Raw genomic sequence first — 20,919 nt, forward strand, 5'->3', positions numbered from 1 at the left:
GGGAGACCCCAGCCACTGGCCAGCTTGGTCCCCAGGCCCACAACAGGCACTTCCCCTCCACGCATCCTGGATCATCATGGAGAAGCGAGGCGTCACCCGACACAGGGCCGACCGAACTCCCTCCAGGCCCCCCCAGCTCTCCAGTGCCGGGAATCAGGGCCCCAGCCCCACATGGCCTCCAGCCACGTCACAGCAGAGCTCAACCCTCTGCCTGGGCAAGTGGTGGGCTGCGTGGACGGGCGCCCAGACCCCGAGGCAGCTGACCCTGTGGGCCCGGGCCACACCTGGGCCCACACCCACCCCACACCGCGCTCTGCCTGCCGCCACGCCGCAGAAAAGCCGAGAGCCGGGCAGTAACTCTCAAAAGCTGTGTTTAATCGTAAGACTCAAACAGAAGCGAGGCAAAGACTGCACACAGAAACTTCCGGAACATCCACCTTCAGATCCCCTGACGTTTGTCAAACACAGAAAACGGAGATTCTGGGTCCTACACCGACAAGCGACACGGCCTAGAGGGATGTGTCAATTGGGGTGGGGACCATCCGCATGGACCCTGCAGCCCACTCTGGCCTCCCCATTGGGCGGCTCTCAGGGCCGGCAGGTCTAGCTGGTCTCTCTCCCAGGTCACCCGTCATCTTAAGAGACTCGGGGACAGGTGGAAAACGGTTTTTTTTTTTTTTTTTTTTTGAATCAACATCATTTCTCCTCGGAGCAGCAGGGCTGGCAAAGGCTGTGTGTGAGTCTGTCTGGCGCTGGTATTTTTTGGAATGGATCATGGTTGACCCCACGCCTGCCATCTGCAACGGAGCAGCGGACAGACCGGGACAGAGCTGGGACCGCGTGGCTGGGGGTCTGTGGCTTCATGTCACGTCGGTGCAAACAGCTTTCGGGCTCGAGTCTGGAGGCTGTGTGGACGGGCACGCGCCATGGCGTGGGGGCCGCCGCCCCGCGGCCAGTCCTACGGCGGCATTTCCGTTGTGACGTTCGGAGAACCCTGTCAGTGAGGTAGAAGACAAATGCCAATTCCAGAATATTCTCCACATTCCAGAAGCTCCCGGGTGGTTTAAATAGAAAGTGCGCTCGCCTGGCCGGTGTTGTTCCTAGAGGCCGGGCTGGGGTGGGGTTGAGAGCGTGCAGGTGCTGTGGGGAGGGTGGGGGCCCGAGTCCATCTCAGCTGGAGGGACGGAGCCGAGCGGAGAGACACAGCCCCTTGGACGGCGTGACCGGGGACCGGCTGTCCCGAGGCCCCACTGAGACTCAGACCCAAGAGGCGACACCACCCGAGTTCGACACGTCGTGGCCGTTTATTCACAGGCGGAGAGGCTGGAGCACAGGCGCCCAGGCTGATGGAGGCAGGGCAGGGCCCACTGGGCGCCCCCGCCGACCCCGAGGCGCGTCCAACCCCGAGGCGCGTCCTACCCCGGTGCCGGCACGAGGGGGCTCTGCGGGCCAGAACCTGAGGGAGGAGCAGAGCGGGAAGCACCAGATGTGGGCAGACCGGCAGCCGTGGCCGAGCGCTTCCTGCTCTTGCTGAGGAAACACCAGGCAGACAGGCAAGACCGCGGAGCTGGGTGGGGCTCCTGTCATGGTGACAGCGACGGTGATGTGACCTCGTGGGCCGGAGCGGGGGAGGAGCTCGCGGCAGCCACAGGAGCGGGGAGCAGGGCTGGAGAGGGTCCGGGACACAGCTGAGCTCAGCTTGAGGAGGAGGAAGAGCGGGGGCGTTGGCCAGACTGGAGCACCAATTTGGGGTGGGGGGGCCGGGCAGGTCCAGTCTCGGGGTCTCTCGGCGCGGCAGGTAGCGACGAGGGCCCGAGAGTCTGTGCCACCTCCTAGGCCGAGGCGCCCACCATGCTTGTGGGCTCAGAGGTGCAGCCCGCGGGGCTCATGGGCTCCTGTGGGTGCACCCCGGCCCCGGTCTCCTCGGGCGTGGACACCTCCGGGGGCTGCTCTGGGGACACAGGGCACTTGGCCAGTCCTTCGCCTGGAGGCGGCTGCGAGAGGCTGCTGTCAGAGTCCTTCCCGGGCTGTGGGCCGGTGGCGGAAGACGGCACCCAAGGAGATGAAGGTAGGTCCTTCTGCGAGAGAAGAGGCCGCGTCAGGCCTGGGCGGGGCTGGAAGAGCCCGGGGCAGCAGGGGTGGGGCGGGCAGACCGGCTGGGGTCCCTGGAGCGTCTGGCTCCAGGCCCAGGAGCCACCTTCCCTCCAGACCACATACGACCAGCAGCACTGGGACCCCAGGACGGCCGCCCGACAGAAACCTTGACTCTGACATCTCTGGCTTGTTCCCCACCACCTGAACCTTCCAGAACTAAGCACTCACTGGGCCTGAGACCCTTCAAGGACGGTGGGCAGTGAAGCCAGCGTGCTTCCCCGAGGGTCCAGGGAAGGGCTAAAGGCCCCAGCATCAGGCTCTGGCGTCTGGGTAATTAGTCGGGGTGCCCAGCAGCCCCCCTCCCTCCGCCATGTCTAGGCCGGGACGAGAGGAGTGTTTTGCTGCAAGACATGTGACACGGTAACTCGGGGCCGCGGACCACGCTCGGGAGACACCGAGTGCCCTTCGGAGCTCCCGCCACGGAGGGGCCAGGCCCTGTGATTCACTGACAGGGTGGCAGGAGGAGGTCAGCTCCGTCCCAGGGACACAGGCACACGAGACCTCGTGCTTTCACATCGAAGGCACGGTGCTCCAGTAAGAGGGGCCTCCCGCCCTGAAACCAGCAGCAGCAAGACAAGCACCATGGGCCTGCCGTGGGAGGCCAGGGCAGGGCCAGTGCCCGCTCTGGAGAGGAGCTCCGGGCCCCCCAGAGCTTGGCGCTGCGTTCCTGATGGTGGAAATGCCTGGAAACCAATATCTGATCCAATGGTGTGTCACCACCCCTGGGACTGGCACTTCAGAGCAAGGGCCGTGTCCACAAGTCGCACCCGGAGGGACAGAGCCACACAGGCTGACGGCAAAGCAAAGGCCTCTGGGAACGGGAAGCGCTGAGCAGGGACACAGGCTGTGGGGCTCGGTCATCCCACTGGGAGGTTTTACGCAACTGTAAGTCTAGTTAGGGCTTATTGGGCTCTTACTGCTCGCGGACACTCAGAGCAAACTGGTATTCACCGCAAAGCCACTGCCCGTCCAGAACGTGCCCAGCTCCCCGCGCCAGAGTGCCAAGAAGCAGCTTGTCACCAGCGTGCAGGGCACCAGGTAGAGGAGGGCGGGCTGGCCGCGCTGCATCAGGGCCAGGGCCATGAACGTCACCAGGAGCCCGATGCCGTAGGCTGTGGGGAGAGACGGGCGACGCGTTACCCCGGCGGGCGGCCCCACAGCCCAGCCCCTGCCTGTCGCGGGCACGTGGAGCAGGACAGACGGACAGACGGGAGCGCATGGGGCGGGCAGGAGACAGGTAGGAGCGACACCGCGGTGGTGGCGAGGCCCAGCTCTGGGCCGAGAGGCCACCAGACAAAGGCTTGTGACTGCGCCTGAGAGTCCCGTTCCCGCGCCCTCAGTCAGAGATAACTCTGCACACGAGCAACGCGGGCACACGGTCAGAAGCCCCACGCTGTGCCAGGGGGACCGCGATGGCACAGCCATGAGACAGGCGGGGAGGCGGCAAGGGGCGCGGGGCCGGCTCTCCCACCGCACAGGGCACAGCAGCTCCTCGTCCCGACCGCGACCTGGGGGGCTTCAGGAAGAAGTGACAAGGAAACAACTGTTTATGGCCTGGTCTTGGGCCCCTCATCCTGCCCATGGCTCTGGCCCGACCCTCGCCTGGTGCCCCGGGTCTCTGTTCCTCACTGCCCCGCATCCTAAATCAGCGGCCCAAGAGCAGGCAGCCTCAGGGAAACGGCGGCGTCTGCTGCCCATCATGGGGCGCAGGCAGCGCTCTGACAACCACCACCAGGACGCAAGGCCTGGGGGCAGGTTCAGGGACAGCGAGTGGACAAGCGACCGTGCCCGCGGCTGCACGAGCCGGGCCAGGAAGGGGCAGATGGGGACAACCCTGAAGTGCTCCCCCAAGGTCAGCCTGGGTCGTGCCGCCCCCACCACCCCGCGGGGCTGTGCTCAGGCCCAGTGCACACGGCCTCTGCGCACGAGGAGGGGCCACAGCGCATCCCACCTGGAGGGACGGGGGGACGCATGTGCACCGACGAGCGCTACCGGCGAGGCCTCCCAGAGGGATGCCTGGAGGCGGGCAAGCCAACTGGTTTGGAAAACGTTAAGAGAAACCGGGGCTCCCCAGAAAAGGTCGCTTCCACGTCAATGGCTTTGGTAACCGAAGAAAGCAGCAGGAGATGAGGACAAGAGGATACCACGAAGGAAACGCGGACTCAGGAGTCGTGGGGACGTGAGAGGCCGGGCGCGAGGGCACTTACCCACAGTGCAGGCCACGAAGTAGACCCGGGACGACTGCACCTGGATGTCGAACCTGTGGCAGTACGCCACGAGCAGCCCTGCGGGGACAAGGCGCGTGGGCCGGGCTCGCGCCACCCCCGCCACGAGTGCAGCCACGAGCCACATCCGTGCCATGTCCACCTGCCCCGTGCAGCACGGGCGCCCCAGGGGCCGCCCGCCCCCGCCCGCTCCTCACCATCCACACCCGCCCCCGCCCGCCCATGGCCTGACGCTCCCGAGGACACCCACCACGGCGTGGCGCGCCCCAGTACCTGGCACCAGGATGTCCCCGAAGCCCAGCAGGGAGAAGGGCCGGTCACACAGGGCCAGTGGCGAGGCGTTCAGTCTGGGCACCTTCAGGACCATGGGGAGCTGGGGGGGCGAGGAGGCGGCCATCTCCAGGACCCACCCAAGCCCACCACCCTCCTCCCAGCAGCGCCTCGGCCGCGGGCCCGCCACGTACCTTCTCGTGGGTGGCTGAGTCCGAGGGCCCGGTTGCAACCTCCACCATGATGCTGTTACCGCTCTAACAGAGAGGGGCCTGCGTCAGAGGGGGGGGCGCGGGGGGGGGGGGCACGGCAGCAGGGCTCGGGCAGGGGCGCCCACCTTGGTCAGGAAGGGCGTGATGAACACGAAGAAGACATCGTAGACGAACAGCACCAGCAGCAGCAGCGTGCAGGCCTGGGGGGCGACGTCCTGATGGGCGCACGGCGTGGCGGCAGGCGCGCGGACCCCCAGGACACGCCCCCCACCCTCCTACGAGGCTCAGAAGCGCCCTGTGGGGGGTAGGGTGCCGAGCCTTCCTCACGGCGTGCCGCGTGCTCCCCCTCGGGGATGACGGCCCGGGCCCTCGCGCAGGGCCGCCGACCACTTGCCCGTATGTGCGCCTCAGCCTGGAGCAAGCTCCCCCCGGCACAGCGGCCACCCCTGGAGGAGCCCCAGCCTGCAGCCCCGCCCAGGGCAGGGTTCCAGGGGTCCTCGTGGCAGTGTGGTCACTGCCATGGCTGTCACACTGGGAGGCAGGGCTGCAGCGGATCCCTGAGCCCTGTCACTGGGGAGGCGGCAGGAAGGACCAAAGCCCGAAGACCACGCTGCCCGGGGAGGGCCAGGGACGCCCGAGCACAGGCGGGTGACGGCAGGCCTGGGGCCACTCGAGGTACGTGGTGGGCATGGAGGCTCTCAGGACACAACCGTCCCGCCCACGCCCACCCCAGCGGCCCCGTGTCCTCGGGCTCTCACCTTAAAAGTGGGGAGGCGGATGGTCTTCAACATGTGGAGGCAGAAGGCGACGCCCAGCGCGTCCTGAAGGACCCAGGCCCACCTGGAAGGCAGAGCGGCGTCACCGCTGGGCCAGGGGCTGTGCGGGAGGTGTCACCCGCCCGCCGCTCCTTCCTCAGCTGCTGAGGCGGCGAGTCTCCCGAGCTGTCCGTGCCCAGCCGGCGGTGACAACTCGGCCGCCAGCCCCGGCGGGACGGGCAGGGCCGCGGGCTGTGCTGGGCATGAGTGGGGAGCGGCCCTCTGACACCACACGCCCTGGGGTCTGTCCCCTTCTGGGGACAGCGTCCACACTCACATCAGGGGCAGCACAGGGATAGTGCAGCAACTTGAATCTCTCTTCAAAAGTACTTTTCCCACAACCTAGAAAAGTTGAACTCGCGCTCAGCCAGGTTCCACACCAGCCTCTCGGCCTGGGAAACGGGGGCTCGGGGACTGGGAGGCGGAGGGGACACAGAGGTGCGCGTGTGACCGCAGCACCGACAGGGAGCTGCCACCATGGGGCCACACCGGCCACGTGCTGGCTCGCCCCCACTGCCCCATCTATGCCAAGGTCGTCACGGAGCCGGAGCTGGTCTCCCGGCCAGGGAAACCAGGGCAGCCACGAAGAACAAAGAGAAGGTTTGCCGGCGGCCAGCGGGCGCCCAGACGCGGTGGCAACAGGGCCTGTTCTGACTTTCTAGAACGAAGCAAGTCTTCTGGCTTCGATCTAACTGTGAGAGCTCGTGTTCTCTTTGTGTACAAAGGACTCAAAATATTTTCACATTTTCCTTCTGCCAATTACATCTGTCACGGATCCAAGTGGCAGCACCGCCAAGAGCGGTTCACCGCCTCACAGAGCTCAGAGCCGCGCCAGACGGTGTCGCGGGGAGCGGGGAGGGGGGCCCACAGGCTCCAGGCCTCCCTACACCCCCCGGCGCCCTGGAGAACACGCGCTTGGGGCGCCCGGGGCCAGGAGGGCGGGCGGCATCTCGGACCCAGATCCCAGTCGCTGGCGACCCCGTGACAGCAGGACAGACGCGCGACCCCAGACGCGGCCGCCACACTGGCTGCCGCACGGCCCACGCTCGCGGCTCGGGGAGGCGAGGCACAGGGTGTCTGAGGACAGGCGGCAGACGGGTGGCACTCACTGGTCCTCATTCCGGAAGGCACCCCACAGCACGCTGACGGCCAGGCAGAGCAGCGCCAGGAGCAGCAGGCTGACCGGAGGTCGCTTGTGGAAGTACGGCAGGCTGTTGTCGGGGACCCTGGGGGCGGGCGGGCCGTCAAGGGGAGCTGGCTCCTCGCCACCGCCTAGCACCCGGGGGGTCCGCTCACCCCCTCGTCCACTACACGTTCCCTACGAACACCCCTCTTCACGCCTTACGGCAGCTCCAGGAGGGAGGTCCCCAAGGGCAGAGCAGAAGGCAGCAGGGTAGGAGACAGACCTCCGCCCACGCCCTGCCCCCAGGAGCCCACGGCCCCACCGCTGCAGGCCCCTGACCTCTGACCTTGGGACAGCAGCCTGGAAAGGCCTCACCCCACAAGCTGAGCTTTCTGAGCACCATTTGGCAATGGGCCACTGGGCCCATCAGAACCAGACTAGACCCCTTCCGGGTCTGGAGCAGCAGCGCTTGCGCCCCTGTGGTCCTGCCCTGCCTGGGACCAACACACATTCACGCTGTCCCCACAGGGCCTGAGCTGCAATGGGGTGGCGGGGAGGGGGAGGCCGGAGAACTCCCCCCTTCCACTCTGCCCTGCTCTGAGGCCAGGAGCCGCAGCCCGCACGGGGTGGGTGCGGGATGCCTGCCCACGGCCACAGGGGAGGGAGGGGTCCTCGGCACCATCCAAGTAGGGCTCGGAGCTCCCGGGGCCAGGAGGCGGGAGACCAACGGGGCTAGGCCCAGGCACCGGGGCGGGGGCACAGGGCCACGCAGGGGGCGCCCCCCGGGGCTTACCTGCACCTGCCGAAGGGCAGCCTCTGGACCAGCGGTGACAGACAGCTATAGAGGCCGGTGGACGAGGACAGGCAGAAGATCCCGATGATCACATAGACTGCGGGTGGGGCCGCCAGTGAGAGGGAGGCCCACCCCACACCCACCGGCAGGAAGGGCCCCGCGGGGTCGTGAATTCAGAGTGAATGGGAGGCACAGCTCCTGGCCCCAAGGCCCCCTCCTTCGGGCTCCATCCACCCCACAACCAAGCAGCGGGGCTCCTCCAGGTGGGGTGGGGGCCTGGGCCTCGGTCTCCCCGGGGCACGGTGGGGTAGGGGCGCACCGAGCTGGTCGTAGAAGTAATACAGCAACACCAGCATAGAGCAGCACATGACCACGAAGACACAGATCATGACAGGGGTCACGTCCACCGCCTCGTCGTCCTGCTTCTCGGGCCCGTCATCCCGCTTGTGTTTCATGTACCTTCTGGGGGAGGCACAGACACGTCCAGGGGACGCCCTCTGGCTAGCACAGCACCCAGATGCCGAGGGGCTCCCTCTGCACGCCCACTGTGTGTCCCTGCCGTGCCCTCCACGGGGGGGCGCCACACTGGCACCAGGGACCTCGGGAGCCACGCGGTGACGGCCACCTTGATGGCGAGTGACGGGATCCCCTCGAACGGCGCTGGGACCACCCACACATCCGCCCAGCGCAGGCCCCACGCTGGCCTCCCCGGGCACTCACTTCTTCACGTCCCGGCTCCCAGCCCAGTAGCCCCCGAGGGCCACGGTGCCCACAGCCATGACGAAGATGATGACCATGTTGTAGTCCAGCATGGGCTCGTTGGGGGCGTACAGCGCTGCCCTCACCGCTCGGCCGAAGCTCTGCCTCAGAGAACGCGCCGGAGCTCAAGGCTGGGGCCGCCGTCCCTGTCCCCTCACCCACCCCAGGGGGCCTGTCCCGGAGGGCCCCGAGCCCCAGGCCTTCACCCACCACTCCCACCCAAAAAAAAAATCAACTCTGGCGGCACGAGCTTCCCACGAGGTCAGGGGAAGGGGCCCGTGCGCATGTGGGGACACGAGCCCTGAACCGGGACACGCATGTACACAGGAGGGACACGTCAAGTGGGGAGCGTCTAGCAGGCTTTGGGGAGGGGTATTCCAACGCTTCCACAAAGACAGAATGTTCCTGTTCTTCTTGTGTCCGGAAGCTCGCCGGTTCCCGAAGGCCCCCCGCAAACTGCGGGCGAACGCGGGCCCCTGGTCAAACGGGGCCGGGCGTGGGCAGGGCGGCCTGGGGCCCGGGCACTCTGACCTTGGGGCAGTTCTCCATTCCTGCCCTCTCCCGGGGAGCTGGTGACGGGTGCGGCGTGAACCACCCACCCCCCAGGCACGCACGCACCCGACCAGCACAGACAGAAGGAGACAGGAGGCCCTACCTTGAAGATGTCCAGCATGTCCTTGTGGCTGAGCAGGGCCACGGGAATGCCAATCTCGTCATACTGGGTCTTGTTGCCTCCTGGGGGGACCTGGGGGCCAAGGCAGGGAATGCGGCAGGGACAGGACAGCTTACCAAGGCCCACCCGGGGTGAGGCAGGCTGCCCCTAACCGCGGGGTGCGCCGAGCCCGCCCTCTTGGAGGGTGCAGAGACAGACTGTGTGTGTGTGTGTCTGTCCCTCCCTGCAGGGGAGAAAAAGCTCTGGCTTCACTTTCGGGGCCTCAAGGTCAAGTCGCTTAGGGGCCGCCCTGCCCTGGGATGCCACCCGCCCTTAAAGGGCACCCCCATGCTCTGCCCTGAGGCCTTATAGGACAGCCCTACAGGACCCCAGGGCCGCTCTGGGCCGCGCCCCTCCAAGACGCCCCATCCGGCACAGCCCAGGGCCCTACCAGCGCCTCCTTGCTGACGATGAGCAGCCCGCGCGCCCCGCCGCCCTGCGCCAGCCGCACTTTCTCGTAGAAGGTGCAGTTGCCGCGTGCCACCAGCGGGATCTGGTTGCTGAAGCCCCTGGCTGGGACATCGGGCAGGGAGCAGAGCATGGAGGCCGTCCAGTCCCGCAGCTGCAGGAGAGACTGGGGGGGAGGGGCGCGTTTACACCGGCTGATCCAGGAATGTGGGGGGAGGGGGATGCACACACGTGTGCCCACACACACGTTCACACGGACCTGTGCGTTCATACACACGCGCACCCACACGCACTCACACGCACGAGCGCATACGTACACACACCCAAGCGCAAGGCACACGGGAGGGACGGGGTGAGTGCTCAGGGGACACCGTAGCAAACCCTCGTAGCAAACCCTCCGTGCCTGCCCGGCTGGCGGGAGCAGCGGCCTCGGGCTGAGAATCACGCACGCACCGCTGGGCTGCTGGTCCCGCCCTCACTGCTCTAAGGACCCCTGTGCCAGCCGGCCCCCCGCCCGCGTGTGGGGACATGGCCAGTGCCCCTAGTGGGAGCACCTGGACATCTTTTGTTTCTGACCAAGGACACTGAGGCCCAGAGAGGTTATGGGGCCGCTCCGGGGCTACCTGAGACCCCAGCAGCCCCAGGAGTGTGCCCAGACCCCCCACATGGGTTTCACAACTGAGGCCCTTCCTCTGTCCTCCCACAGGACAGACCCGACCCCAAGTCCGGAGGGGGCGTCCCACAGCACCCCCAGGCCTGCCAGGCCCACCGAGAAAGACCCCAGTGGGAAGACCGTCCTGAGGAAGGACCTTGGTGGGCACTCACCGCTTTGCCAAGGTCATGTGGCAGGTGGGCCCACTGTGGGTTGTAGAGTATGCAGTAGTCTTTGCCTTTGGGACCCCCCGACTCGGAGACCACGTGCACCATGCCGTACTCACAGGCCACCTGGAGCGACAAGGCAGGGGTCAGAGCGCTTGGCAGAAGCATCAGGGTCTGAGCCAAACGAGGACAGCCCCCACCCAGGGCTCGGGCTGGTTTCCTCCCTCCTACAGGACAGACGGGACACCACCAGATGCTGGAGATGCTGGAGAAAACAACGAGGGCAGCAAGGGTGGGGACGAGCGTCCCCAGGGAGACCCGGGTGCTGACTGTGGCCCTGTCAGGTCCTCTCCCTGTGGCTCCTGCAGAAGGGACAGCACCACCCCACAGGGCCTCGCACGGGATCAATGGGACAGGAAGAAGGCAAACCCCGTGCCTCTGTCACGAGGGAGACACGGCGGGCGGGCAGACCCATCCCCAGGCCCTGGGCGGCGGCTCGAGGCCGGGAAACAGGGCAAGGCCTGGAGGAGCTTCCAGCACACCCGCAGGCGGCGGGGGGGCACCCCTCACCCGCAGGCTCCTGGAAGAACTACCTACTGGCCACTGACTGGGAAGGCCAGCCGGCTCCGGGCCCTCGTCCCACACCTTACTTTCCGGGGGGACCTCGCAGCCTCGGTCACATGACTGGCCCCTGCCAGGCACAGGCCAGCGGAAGCCCAGTCGGGACCGGCCGCCCCGCTCAGAGGCAGGGCAGAAGCAGGCGGTCTGCAGGCCGGCCGCCCTGGGGCTGGGAGCTGGGAGACTCTGCGGCCCAGGAGAGTCACGAAGACACCCACGGGGCATGGCCGGCTCTCCGCGCAGGCCCGGAGCCAGCAGAGCTTGTCTCCCCACCCTGCCCCAGCTTCCCAGAAGGAGGAAGAGGAACCGGCTAGCGCCACGGTCCTCCTCCCAAGCCCACGGGACAGCTGGCTGCTCGGGGAGGGCCACGCCAGAGGGTCCTGACGACCCAGCAAGCAAGGCGTGGGGCACCACCCCGAGTCCTCGGACACCGGACGCCCCTCAAGGACAGCAGCATGGCGGGGGGCCTGGGCCAGAGGGGCTGACTCTCTTTTTTTCAGTCGAACACCAGCTTACTCTCCAGGAAAAAACACAATTTCATACAAAGGTGTCCCCACTTCCTGCCCACCCACACGTCCTGCCTGGAACACCGCAGCCCTCCCCGGGTGGCTGCCCGGCTGGCTGGCAGGCCAGTGCTGCACAGGGGGCCCTCTCCCACCTCCCCCCTGGGCTCTGACCGGGGCACAGAGCCCCCCACAAGCACAGGCTCCATCTCTTGGGAGCACTTCGTCAGCAGAGACTCACACAGCACTCGGGGCCCGGTCTCAGCGGCTCTGCCCCAGGCGGGCTCACCTCGAGTGCGAGCAGGTGCCAGGGGTGTGCTGAGGGAGGAGGGGTCTTAGGAGAGAAGCCCGGTGCTAGAAGCCGAGGGGGTCAGTCCGGCCACCGCACCTCGGGGCGCCCCGCACGCCTGGCCCAGAAGCCTGCTCTGGGCACCTTGGGCTCGCGGGGGCCACGCTTCTGGAGCTTGAGCTCCCTGTGGGCTGCGATCACCCAAGACTGAGATGGAAAACTCCCTCCTTGGACCCCCAAGAATGTGCCAAGGAGCCAAACACCTAGAGCCACTCGTCTGGACGCGGACACTCGATAGGGTCTGGCCAACACCGCAAGCCACACACCCCGCTGTCGGGGCAGAGTGCGCAGCGGACGGGGCTGCAGGTCCTGCGGGATCATGGCTCCCAACACCAGGCCTGGGCCACTGACTGGACCCCACTCAGCCAGACTGACGGTGGAGGCCCGGCGAGGCCCGGCCACTCCAGGGGCTTCTCACCCCAGCCCTGGTCGTGCTGAGCTGACGGCAGCGTGGAGACCCGGGGGGCCCCGACCCCGCAGCTGGCAGGGTCCCGGACGACCGGCTCATCCAGCGGGCACCTCTGACCTGACCCCGCTGCCTGCTGCCTCGTGCACTGCTGGGGGTGTGTGGAGAGGCTATGTGGAGGGGGCGCTGAGCTCCACGAACCCAGGCTCGTGAGGGGAGGAGCCGGGGGCTGCCTGAGGCCAACCAGGGGTCTCAGAGCACCTCAGCAGGCCGAACCCTTCCCTCATCTGCCCTGGCCAAGCTCCGTGCACCTCTCGTGGCCCCTCATTCCCTCCACTGGAGGCAGAACCAGGAGCCCTCCCTTCCACTCTCCCCACCAAACTGCACCCGCCAAGGGCACCTGTCTGCGCGGCCATAAGCGCTCTACCTGTCCGTACACCAGAGGGTCACCCCAGGCTCAGAACCAGGGGCCAGGGTGGGGAACGGAGGATCCCCCGACACCCCGGCCTCCTGCAGCCCTCCTTCTGCACTTCAAAATGAAGTTTTATTGGAGCACAACTGCCCCATTCCTGCACGCAGGGCCTCTGGCCGCTCTCCGTGACCCCGGCAGAGCTGCCAGGTTGCGGCCGAGACCACGTGACCCACGAAGCCAGAAACAGTCACGGTCTGGCCCTTTTCAGGACACGTCTGCTGACCCCTGTTCTGTGGGGTCCAGACTGTGGGGAAAAGTGTTGTTTGTGTAAAATGGGGACGCGCAAAAACTGCTTCTCTCTACAAAGGTCATTTGCAAGCACAGAAGCGCACCCCACGGGCCTCACTGCCCACAGCCCGCACGGCCGGCTGCCCGTTAGGAAATGAGCCCGCGCGCACGTCAGATGCCAGCGTACGGAGTGAGAGGATCCAGACGTTCTCCAGAAGGACCCAGCCCAACCCAGAGAGCCGGAAATCGCTGGGACTACCAGACAGACCACCTTCCGACACATCACAGTCTCTAAGCGGGCTCGGGAGCTTCTAGGGACACCACGCTTCGGGGAGACCACGAAGGCATCCGCAGGCGTCTGAGAAAGCTCATGAGTCCAGGCCGGAAGCAGTCGTGCTTCTAAGATTCGGTCAGTTCCAGAACGGGGTGGGGACATAAGAACCCAGGAAGCATGGAAAGAGACGCTGAGGCAGAGGCGGAGCGGGGACAGGTGCAGGAGTGGGGGGTGCAGGTGGCAGAGGGGACAGGTGCAGGAGTGGAGAAGGGAGGAAAGGGGTGGGGAGAGCACTGACCCGACTTCAGATCTGCTGAGTAGCAGACCCCACTACCATCCTTATGTGCCCATCTTTTCGCCACTGGGGGACACACGTCTATTTGGGGACTCCCTCGCCCAGGGTTACAAAATGGTAGCAGGTGAATTCGGGGCTGCCCACAAGCAGCGTCCCAGCCGGTGGAAAGCTGGCACCAGGACCCAAACTCCCACAAAGAACCACACCCACCCACCACAGTGCCGTCTGTCCTATCCGGGGGCAGACAGACAGACCCGGGCTCTGCGCCCGGAACAACCAGCACAAGTGCTCTCATCACACGCTCCGACACCGTCCTCTGCTCGCACACAGGACAAAGTCCAAAACCCTCAGCCTGCCCAGAAGCACCACAAGCCTTCGCCACCTGCCGGGCGCCTGCCCTTTACCCTCAGCCTGGGAGCCACTCCTGCGGCCCCTCCCCCGTGCCCTTCAGCCGAAGGGGCAACCCCAGCTCCCTTCAAGGGCACCTGAGGGCCTCCTCTGGGGTGTCATCTTTCTCGGGGTGTGAGCATGTTACCAACCAGGGTGGACTCCTCACCTGCTCAAAATGAGTCGTCAGCTCTCACACCTTCACCCCTGTTCCAGCCGCTCAGCCCCGCGGCCCCTCCCTCTGCCTTCGAGACGCGGCAAACTCCTGTTCATCCTTCAGAACACCCCTCAGGGGTCCCTGCTTCCACAAAGCCTCCCCAAGCAAACCCGGTCTCTCCCTCCGTGGGGCCCCCATTGCCCTGTGTCCACTTCTCATCCGGCTCCCATTCAAAATGTCCCTGCCCCCGACGGACTTAGACTGCTGAGGAAAGTGAGGGAGCAGCGTTGGGGCAGGGCCGGGGGCTCAGCCCAGAGCTGGGGAGGGGGCAGCCCAGAAAGCTTCTCGGGGGTGGGGAGAGGGAAGAACTCAGCTGAGACCAGAAGCACGACCAGGGGCATTCCAGGGACACGGGGAAGACCAGAGAGCAGAGTGCCCTCAGCGAACTAGGAAAGGACGGGAAGTGTCCCAGGCAGCCAAAGCACAGGCGCTGGCCGCCTCGGGAAGGCTCTCTTCCGGACGCAGGACCTGACACACTTTCAAAGACCTCACTCCTGCTGGGTCTAGTCTGGGAGGGGACTGGGGATGCGGAGAGCACCGGCCACCTGAGGCCGCCGTGGAGGGGCAGTGGGATGGGGTGCACCAGTCAAGGGGAACGGCTGCGTTCGCAGGGCGGTTAGGGACACCGCGCCCTGAGCTGCATGACCCAGGAGAGAGCAGGTGAGGACCTGCGCTCACGATGACGTCCATCAGCCGGCGGGCGGCAAGACCCCGCCAGCCCGAGACCCTTAACGTTAAGTGCCGGAGAAGGAGCACATACAGCACCCCGTGTGCACCACCGGCTGCGTCCTCACTGCACTCTTCTCCTCCTGCCGCAGGTGAGCAACTGACGCCCAAAGGGGCTACCTTCCTTGCCCAAGGTCACCGGACGGAGTCCGTGGCGGCGACGCGACCCCACTTCCAGGGTGGGTCTCCTGGCCGCTCCGCGACGCGGCCAGGCAGCGCGCGCCGTGCTTACCACAACCACGCGGACCCGCGCGAACATCGCGAGAAAGGGGAAACTGAGGCTCGGAGACTGGCAGCCGCCCGGCCAAGGCCACGCAGCCAGGCAGGGGCGTCCCCGGCGGCGGCTGGATACCTCGAAACGGAGCGGGGCCTGGGGAGGTAGGGGGACTCCCAAACTCCAGACCCAGACGCGCCGAGTGACGCTGCAGCTGGGGAGGGCTCCGAGGCGGGGGAGAGAGAGTGGCCGGGGACAGGCCCGCAAGGTCACCGCCCGGCTCCCGGCCCGCGGGCCACTCGCGAGGGGGGCGCGCAAACCCGAGGCCGACCCCCAGGCCAGGTCGGGCGGGGCCCGCGCGCGGCCCGGGGCACAGGGGCCGGGTGTCACAGCCGGCGGGGCCGGCGGAGCCGGCGCAGCCTCACCTGGGCCACGAGGAGGAGGAAGGCTGCCGCGAGCCGCGCCAGCGCCGCCGCCGCCGCCGCCGCCGCCGCCATGTCCGCCGGTTCCAGCCGCAGGCGTCGCCAGATGTTTCCCAGCAACGCCCCGGCGCGCCCGGCGCGCCTGCGCCGTCTGTGCTCCGCGCCTGCGCGCGCGGGCAGGGTCAAAGGGCGCGCGGCGGCGCCTGCGCAGAGGGGCGCGGTGCGGCAAGATGGCGGTGAGCGCGCGGCGGGGCCGGCAGGGCCGGTGGGGCGGGCGGCGTGGGACCCGGCCGCGCTCCACGCCTCACGCGCTCTGCTTCCTCTGCAGGACAAAGAGAAGAAGAAGAAAGAGAGCATCTTGGACTTGTCTAAGTACATCGACAAGACGATCCGGGTGAAGTTTCAGGGAGGCCGCGAAGGTGAGACCCCGCCGCCCGCACCCCGTGAGCGGCCTGGGGCGAGCGCCGGCGGAGGAGGGCGGCGGAGGATGCCGGCTCCGCCTCGAGCGCTTGGCCCGGAGAAGTCGGGCGGACTCCCAACCCCGCCGGCGTCGGCGCTGCGCCTCGCGTTCCGCGCGCGGGGACGCCAAGGCCTAGGCAGGGGCCGGACAGCCCGAGCCGCGGACGTGCCGCCGGGACGGGCATCCCCGGCTTGCGCGCTGTGCGCTCCTCTCTCCCAGTTCCTCCCGGGCGGCTGCCCCAGCTGGCACATGATGCTCGCTGCCCGGGCTCCGCGCTCGTGATTTTGGGGCCGGGTCGTTCTCGCTCGCGGAGCCTGCCCGGGGCGACCCTGGGTGCCGCTGCGGCCATGTGACAGCCCAACCAGGCATCTCCCCGGGGAGACCACCTGCCCCTGCAGTCAGCCTTGAGCGCGGGCTCCGCTCGGGCGCCGTCAGCCGCCGCGATCCCGGGGAAAGGACAGCCTCGTGGCTCCCAGGAGCCCTGCGCTACCACAGGGCTGCCGAGGGTGTGCCGCGCAGGGGGCCGACAGCTCGGGCTTGTTGCCGGTTGAGATGGAAACCTGTGAGCTTCGTAGCTCTTGCCGGCTTCCTTCCGCAGCACCCCGTGTAGACCGGACGGAGCCGCGCAGCGGGCGGAAGGGGAGGTCTTCGGGGACAGGAGACTGCGGGAACAGACCGAGGGGCCCTCCTCGCCCTCCTTCCAGGGGTGGTGGGGATCTCTCAGAAAGACCAGCTCCCTGGAGCCAGCACGGAAGTTCCAGAGTGACTGGTGGACGTTGTGTTCCTGGGAGAACCCAAGCTGCAGTGAGGTTAGGGGTGTGGGCTTGGTGCAGGTCACTCCTTTTGGGGTCTCTTATCTCTTTTTTAACCCCGGGTTAACGCCAGAGTCATTTTCCTGCTCTCAGCTCGAGGTTCTTGCTCTGGGAAGCATCCCTGACCTTCCACTCGGGGCCACGCCCCTTTGGTGTAAGCGCCGGGTACCACCTGTCCGGGTTCCCCAACACTGCCTGGCGCATCTTCCCCTGAAACGCAGTGAGGCCAGGGCAGGAAGGAGGCCCGGTGCTGTGCGTGCATGTGGGCAGTGCGGCCTGGGTATCCCTGCAGCCTAGCCTCTGGGGTCGGAGCCCTAATGCTTCGGCACACTGCCTAGGGGACCTGGGACAGCTCGCCTTCCCTGAGGCTCCGCTCCCTCGTTTCTTCCCTCCGCCTACCTGACGGGCTGCGGTGAGCCCCTCCAGGGCTGCAGGCAGGCTTAGCTCGGTTCCCGACACCAGCAAGCACTCGAGCGACGTCCTGTTCCTCCAGCTGCCTCTGACCTCTGGGGTGTGTCCTGAGACAGCGATCCCGAGGCGAGGCGAGGGTACCTGGGTGGCACTGGCGTGGTTCACGGCGCGGTGCCTGCAGGTGGGGGCGGCTGGCAGCGGTGAGACAGCTCTCGCTTCCCAGGGTGCTCGTGCGGGCTTTCCACCCTGTGCAGCAAATCGCCAGCCTGCGAGCAGCTCAGACAGCGCAGACTTAGCGTCTCGCAGCGTCGGTCAGGACGGAGCTGGGTGCTGCGGCTCCTGGTCTCACAGGTCGCAGGAAAGCAGTATCGAGGAGCCCGTCCTCTCCGGCCCGGGCTCTTCCCCTGCCCTGCTGCTTGTTGGCGGAATTCAGTTCCCTGTGGCTGTAGGACGGGGTCTCCATGTCCTGCTGAGCTGTCTGGGGACATGTGGCTCCCGAGGTGGCCTGCCAGCCCTTGCCACAGGACGTTGTCCCCAGCATGGCAGTTTGTTCCCTCGGGCCCAGCAGGAAAATCCTTCCCATGGTTCCAGTTTCTTCTTTTACGAAATTCCTGTTCCCTTCACAGCTCATCTGATCAGGTCAGGCTGAGCAGAGTCTCTCTCTCCGGGAGCTGGAAGTGCACTGGTTCGTTTGGGGACCTCAATCACTTCTGCAGACTCATTCGTTTTCCTAGTCCTATAACGCCTTTACAGGAATGACCTCCCATCATATTCGTGGGTCCCCACCCACACTTGGCAGGAGGGGTGACACAGGGTCGTCACCGGGGTGGGAGACATGGGCTCGTGCCCCACTGAGGCAGACCCACAGGTGTGGGCGCAGTGCCCGCTGCTCATAACCCCATCGGGCAGGTGTCCTCATGACCTTTGTTTTGCAGGGTGGGGATTGGGGGCATGCAGGGAGAGGAAGCCGCAGAGCCAGGGGATCTAACCCAGTAAGTCGGAAACTGGCAGACATTTTCCATGAAGGGCCCAAGTGTCTCTGTCACAGCTGTCACTCCTGCCCCTGGAGCAGGAAAGCAGCCACGGACCGTTCGTCAGCAAGTGAACGCGGCTGTGAGCCAGCCTGGCTACCTAGGGAAGCGCAGCGGGCCGGCTTTGGCCTGCGGCCTGTACTTTGCAGACCCCGCCCTACACCCGTGTGGCTGCGGGTCACACCAGCCGTGCTCGTGGTACAGACCCCACAGCTCTCCCCCCGTACTGACATGGGGGCACATCCGCTTCTCCCACTGTGCCTGGGAAGGGGAGGCCTGCGCAGCGGGGTGGGGGGCTTTCAGACCAGACAGCTGGTCCCCCTCGTCTCCTGCGCATCACACGGCGGCGCCAGTCGTCGCTCCGCTCCTTCCCGTGCGCGGGGCCGTGGTTGGTAAGGTGGGAACAGTCTTTAACAATCCTAAGTATTTGAAGACAATGAGACGCTTGTCACACGTTTCTGTATCCGTAAGCGGAGTCTCCACGTGGCGCAGCCACTCCCGAGCATCTGTGTGTCCCGGCGCTGCTTCGCCCCAAAAGGGCAAGTGGATAGTTGCTGTGGAGACCACGGGCCCACACTGCTGAAACTGCCCCCGCAGGCCCTTTGTGAAGACGTTTGCCGCCCCGTTCCGTGGGCGGGTTGGGCACGACCTCCTGGCTCCCCGCCCGGAGCCCGCCCTCACCCCCACCCCCGAGCCGGTGGCCCGGCTCTCCCGTCCCTGGAGAGGCACGTGGGGGAGCCCGACGGCACCTGTCCCAGACAGCCGCTTCCCTGACGCCTGTTTCTCTTCTCGGTGGTTTCTACAAGCCAGTGGCATCCTGAAGGGGTTCGACCCGCTGCTCAACCTCGTGCTGGACGGCACCGTGGAGTACATGAGAGGTGGGCACGGCCGCGGGGCGTGGGGGCTCCTTGCCCGGCTCGTCCTGCCCCAGGCCCCCCCAGCTGCCCCCGCACTGCGGACACAGTGCTTGTGAAGCACATGGCTGGTCTCCCGCGTCTTCTGCCACCCCTGGTGGAGCCTCCACTGCTAGCAGAAGGTCCTGGTCCCTGTCACCCCAAGTTTCCAGATCCCATGCGGCAGCGTAGGGCGGTCAGCCGGCGGCTGCCCATCTCCTGACACGAAGTGCAGCTCAGCCTGCCTGAGGCCCAGGAGGGCAGCAGTCCTACCCCTCGGGGACTGCCCGTTGTACTCTGGTGACAGAGTCACAGGGCCCCCTCTTTGTGGGGGAAGTGCGGTTGTGGCTGCACAGCCAGCGCCCCAGACCTCTTGCTTTGCCCTCAGTTTCCCCCCTCCCGTCTGGGGCCACCCCTGTGGGGATCCTGGCCCAGCCTCCGTGGCCAGATGATGTCTTCCTTTGTGAGAGCTGCACCGCGAAGGCCTGTCAGGAAAAGAAGCCGGTGCGGCGGTGCACGCTGGGCCTCGAGGCCCCAGGAGCCTGCTCCTCCGGGGCGGCCTCACCGTGGTGGGGCCTGTGCCGTCTTGTCACAGCCCCCCACATGGGTTCCTGGAGGGATCAGGCCTAGCACAGAGGTTACCCCTGCACGATCTGGTCAGGGAGAGCTGTGCCCCAGAGACCTGGTCTCCGCACGTGGGACCGCCTGGCCCTCCCCCAGCATCCTGCAGAAGAGATCAAGGCTTTCAGCTGCTGTCACTGGGCCTTTCATCCCAGCCCTAACTGTCCACGAACCTGGGGCTAGCGGTACCCCCACAGGCCTTCCAGGATTTTCCAGGAGCCGGGAGTCCCAGCCTAATTGTTTGCCCAGCAGCTCCCAACGTGGTCCCTGCTGGCTTAGCCGCCAGGGTCCCCGCTTAGCGGTGCCCCGGAATCCCCCCACGCCGTGTTTGCTTGTAGAAAGAGGGCAGGCGTGGCCCGCTGTCGCCAGAGCTCCTCCTGGCCCTCGTAGTCCAGGGCCATCTCAGAGACAAGGGCAGCGTGGCTGGGCTTTGGGAGGAGGGCGAGGCACTCACCCTGTGGCTCAACCCAGCATGTTCCCTTTGATTTGGCTCCTTAGGGCCACACCCCCTCCCCACCCTGCCTGTCTGCGGTTCTCCCTCATCCCCGTCCCTCGGGTCTAGAAGCCCCTGGGGGCCGTCTCACTGCCACCGTTTCCTCTCACTCCACAGACCCCGACGACCAGTACAAGCTCACAGAGGACACCCGCCAGCTGGGCCTGGTGGTGTGCAGGGGCACCTCCGTGGTGCTCATCTGCCCGCAGGACGGCATGGAGGCCATCCCCAACCCCTTCATCCAGCAGCAGGACGCCTAGCAGGCGCCGTCGGCCGCCCGAGGACTCAGAGCTGCCCTCCCCTGCCGCGCGCGCCCCCGTGGGACGGAGCTCTCCTTTTTATATCGGTTATGTTTCTGTTTTCGTAATAAAACTGCAGACCCCAAGTGTCCCGGAGCCCCAGAACCTTGCTCTCAGCAGGGCCTTTCTGGCAGGCCCTTCCTCGGGGGCGGGTACAGCCCACCGGTCGGTTGGGTGCTGGGCCCAGGCTGTCCTCGCCAGGGGAGAGGGCCGTGTGAGGCTGGAGCCCCCAGAGTGCCGTGGCAGGTGTGGCCCCCCAGGCCAGCCTGTGGGTTGGGCCGCACGCGCCAGTGGGAAGGCCCCAGTGGCCCGTCCCTGCTTCTGCTTTGTCCTTTCAGTGTGCCCTGACGCTGGCCAGCAGGGTCCCCTGAAACCAGGGCCTCCTGGGTCCACACGAGAGCAAAGCAGGGAGATGTTCATCTCGGCTGGGCCCTGCGGCTTCTGTCTTCCCCTTAGTCCTGTCCCAGCAGCCCCCTGAGGGCCTCTCTAGACCGCCAC

General features: G+C 66.6%; 2 protein-coding genes across 5 annotated transcripts; one reads left to right on the plus strand and one right to left on the minus strand.

Annotated features, from left to right (window-relative positions):
• Window positions 1-360: 360 nt before the first annotated feature.
• LOC111161832 (signal peptide peptidase like 2B) lies at window positions 361-15,457 on the minus strand. Of its 4 annotated transcripts, XM_022525838.1 has the most exons (15): window positions 15,405-15,457; window positions 10,297-10,416; window positions 9,455-9,637; window positions 9,007-9,096; window positions 8,313-8,452; window positions 7,912-8,054; window positions 7,593-7,689; window positions 6,786-6,902; window positions 5,620-5,701; window positions 4,987-5,061; window positions 4,844-4,906; window positions 4,653-4,752; window positions 4,362-4,439; window positions 3,106-3,266; window positions 361-2,078 (listed from the first exon to the last, which is right to left on the minus strand). In XM_022525838.1, exons 2-15 carry the CDS (start codon window positions 10,396-10,398, stop codon window positions 1,833-1,835), a joined length of 1,677 nt encoding a protein of 558 aa, XP_022381546.1. In that variant the 5' UTR covers window positions 10,399-10,416; window positions 15,405-15,457; the 3' UTR covers window positions 361-1,832. The 4 variants fall into 4 exon arrangements, with proteins under 4 accessions (XP_022381546.1, XP_022381544.1, XP_022381543.1 ...); XM_022525836.1 differs by lacking the exon at window positions 15,405-15,457 and having other exon boundaries at window positions 361-2,075; window positions 10,297-10,495; XM_022525835.1 differs by lacking the exon at window positions 15,405-15,457 and having other exon boundaries at window positions 10,297-10,495.
• A 134-nt stretch (window positions 15,458-15,591) lies between these two features.
• LOC111161882 (LSM7 homolog, U6 small nuclear RNA and mRNA degradation associated) lies at window positions 15,592-20,512 on the plus strand. Its single transcript, XM_022525937.1, has 4 exons — window positions 15,592-15,637; window positions 15,730-15,820; window positions 18,922-18,993; window positions 20,240-20,512. The coding sequence occupies exons 1-4, from the start codon at window positions 15,632-15,634 to the stop codon at window positions 20,380-20,382; spliced, it is 312 nt and encodes a 103-aa protein (XP_022381645.1). The 5' UTR covers window positions 15,592-15,631; the 3' UTR covers window positions 20,383-20,512.
• The last annotated feature ends 407 nt before the right edge of the window (window positions 20,513-20,919 follow it).

This window comes from Enhydra lutris, unplaced genomic scaffold (assembly GCF_002288905.1).
Source record: "Enhydra lutris kenyoni isolate GAN:26980312 unplaced genomic scaffold, ASM228890v2 scaffoldscaffold86, whole genome shotgun sequence".
Lineage (NCBI taxonomy): Eukaryota > Metazoa > Chordata > Mammalia > Carnivora > Mustelidae > Enhydra > Enhydra lutris.

What these genes read in the sequence shown, in the direction of transcription:
- LOC111161832 (XM_022525835.1), bottom strand. Translation starts at nt 10,458, where the DNA reads ATGCTTCTGCCAAGCGCTCTGACCCCTGCCTTGTCGCTCCAGGTGGCC. An exon ending in ACATGCTGGACATCTTCAAG is followed by an intron (nt 8,453 to 9,006) that starts GTAGGGCCTCCT and finishes TCTCTGAGGCAG; the next exon opens with AGCTTCGGCCGAGCGGTGAG. An exon ending in TTACTTCTACGACCAGCTCG is followed by an intron (nt 7,690 to 7,911) that starts GTGCGCCCCTAC and finishes CCCCACCCGCAG; the next exon opens with TCTATGTGATCATCGGGATC.
- LOC111161882 (XM_022525937.1), top strand. An exon ending in GTTTCAGGGAGGCCGCGAAG is followed by an intron (nt 15,821 to 18,921) that starts GTGAGACCCCGC and finishes GGTTTCTACAAG; the next exon opens with CCAGTGGCATCCTGAAGGGG. An exon ending in CACCGTGGAGTACATGAGAG is followed by an intron (nt 18,994 to 20,239) that starts GTGGGCACGGCC and finishes CTCACTCCACAG; the next exon opens with ACCCCGACGACCAGTACAAG.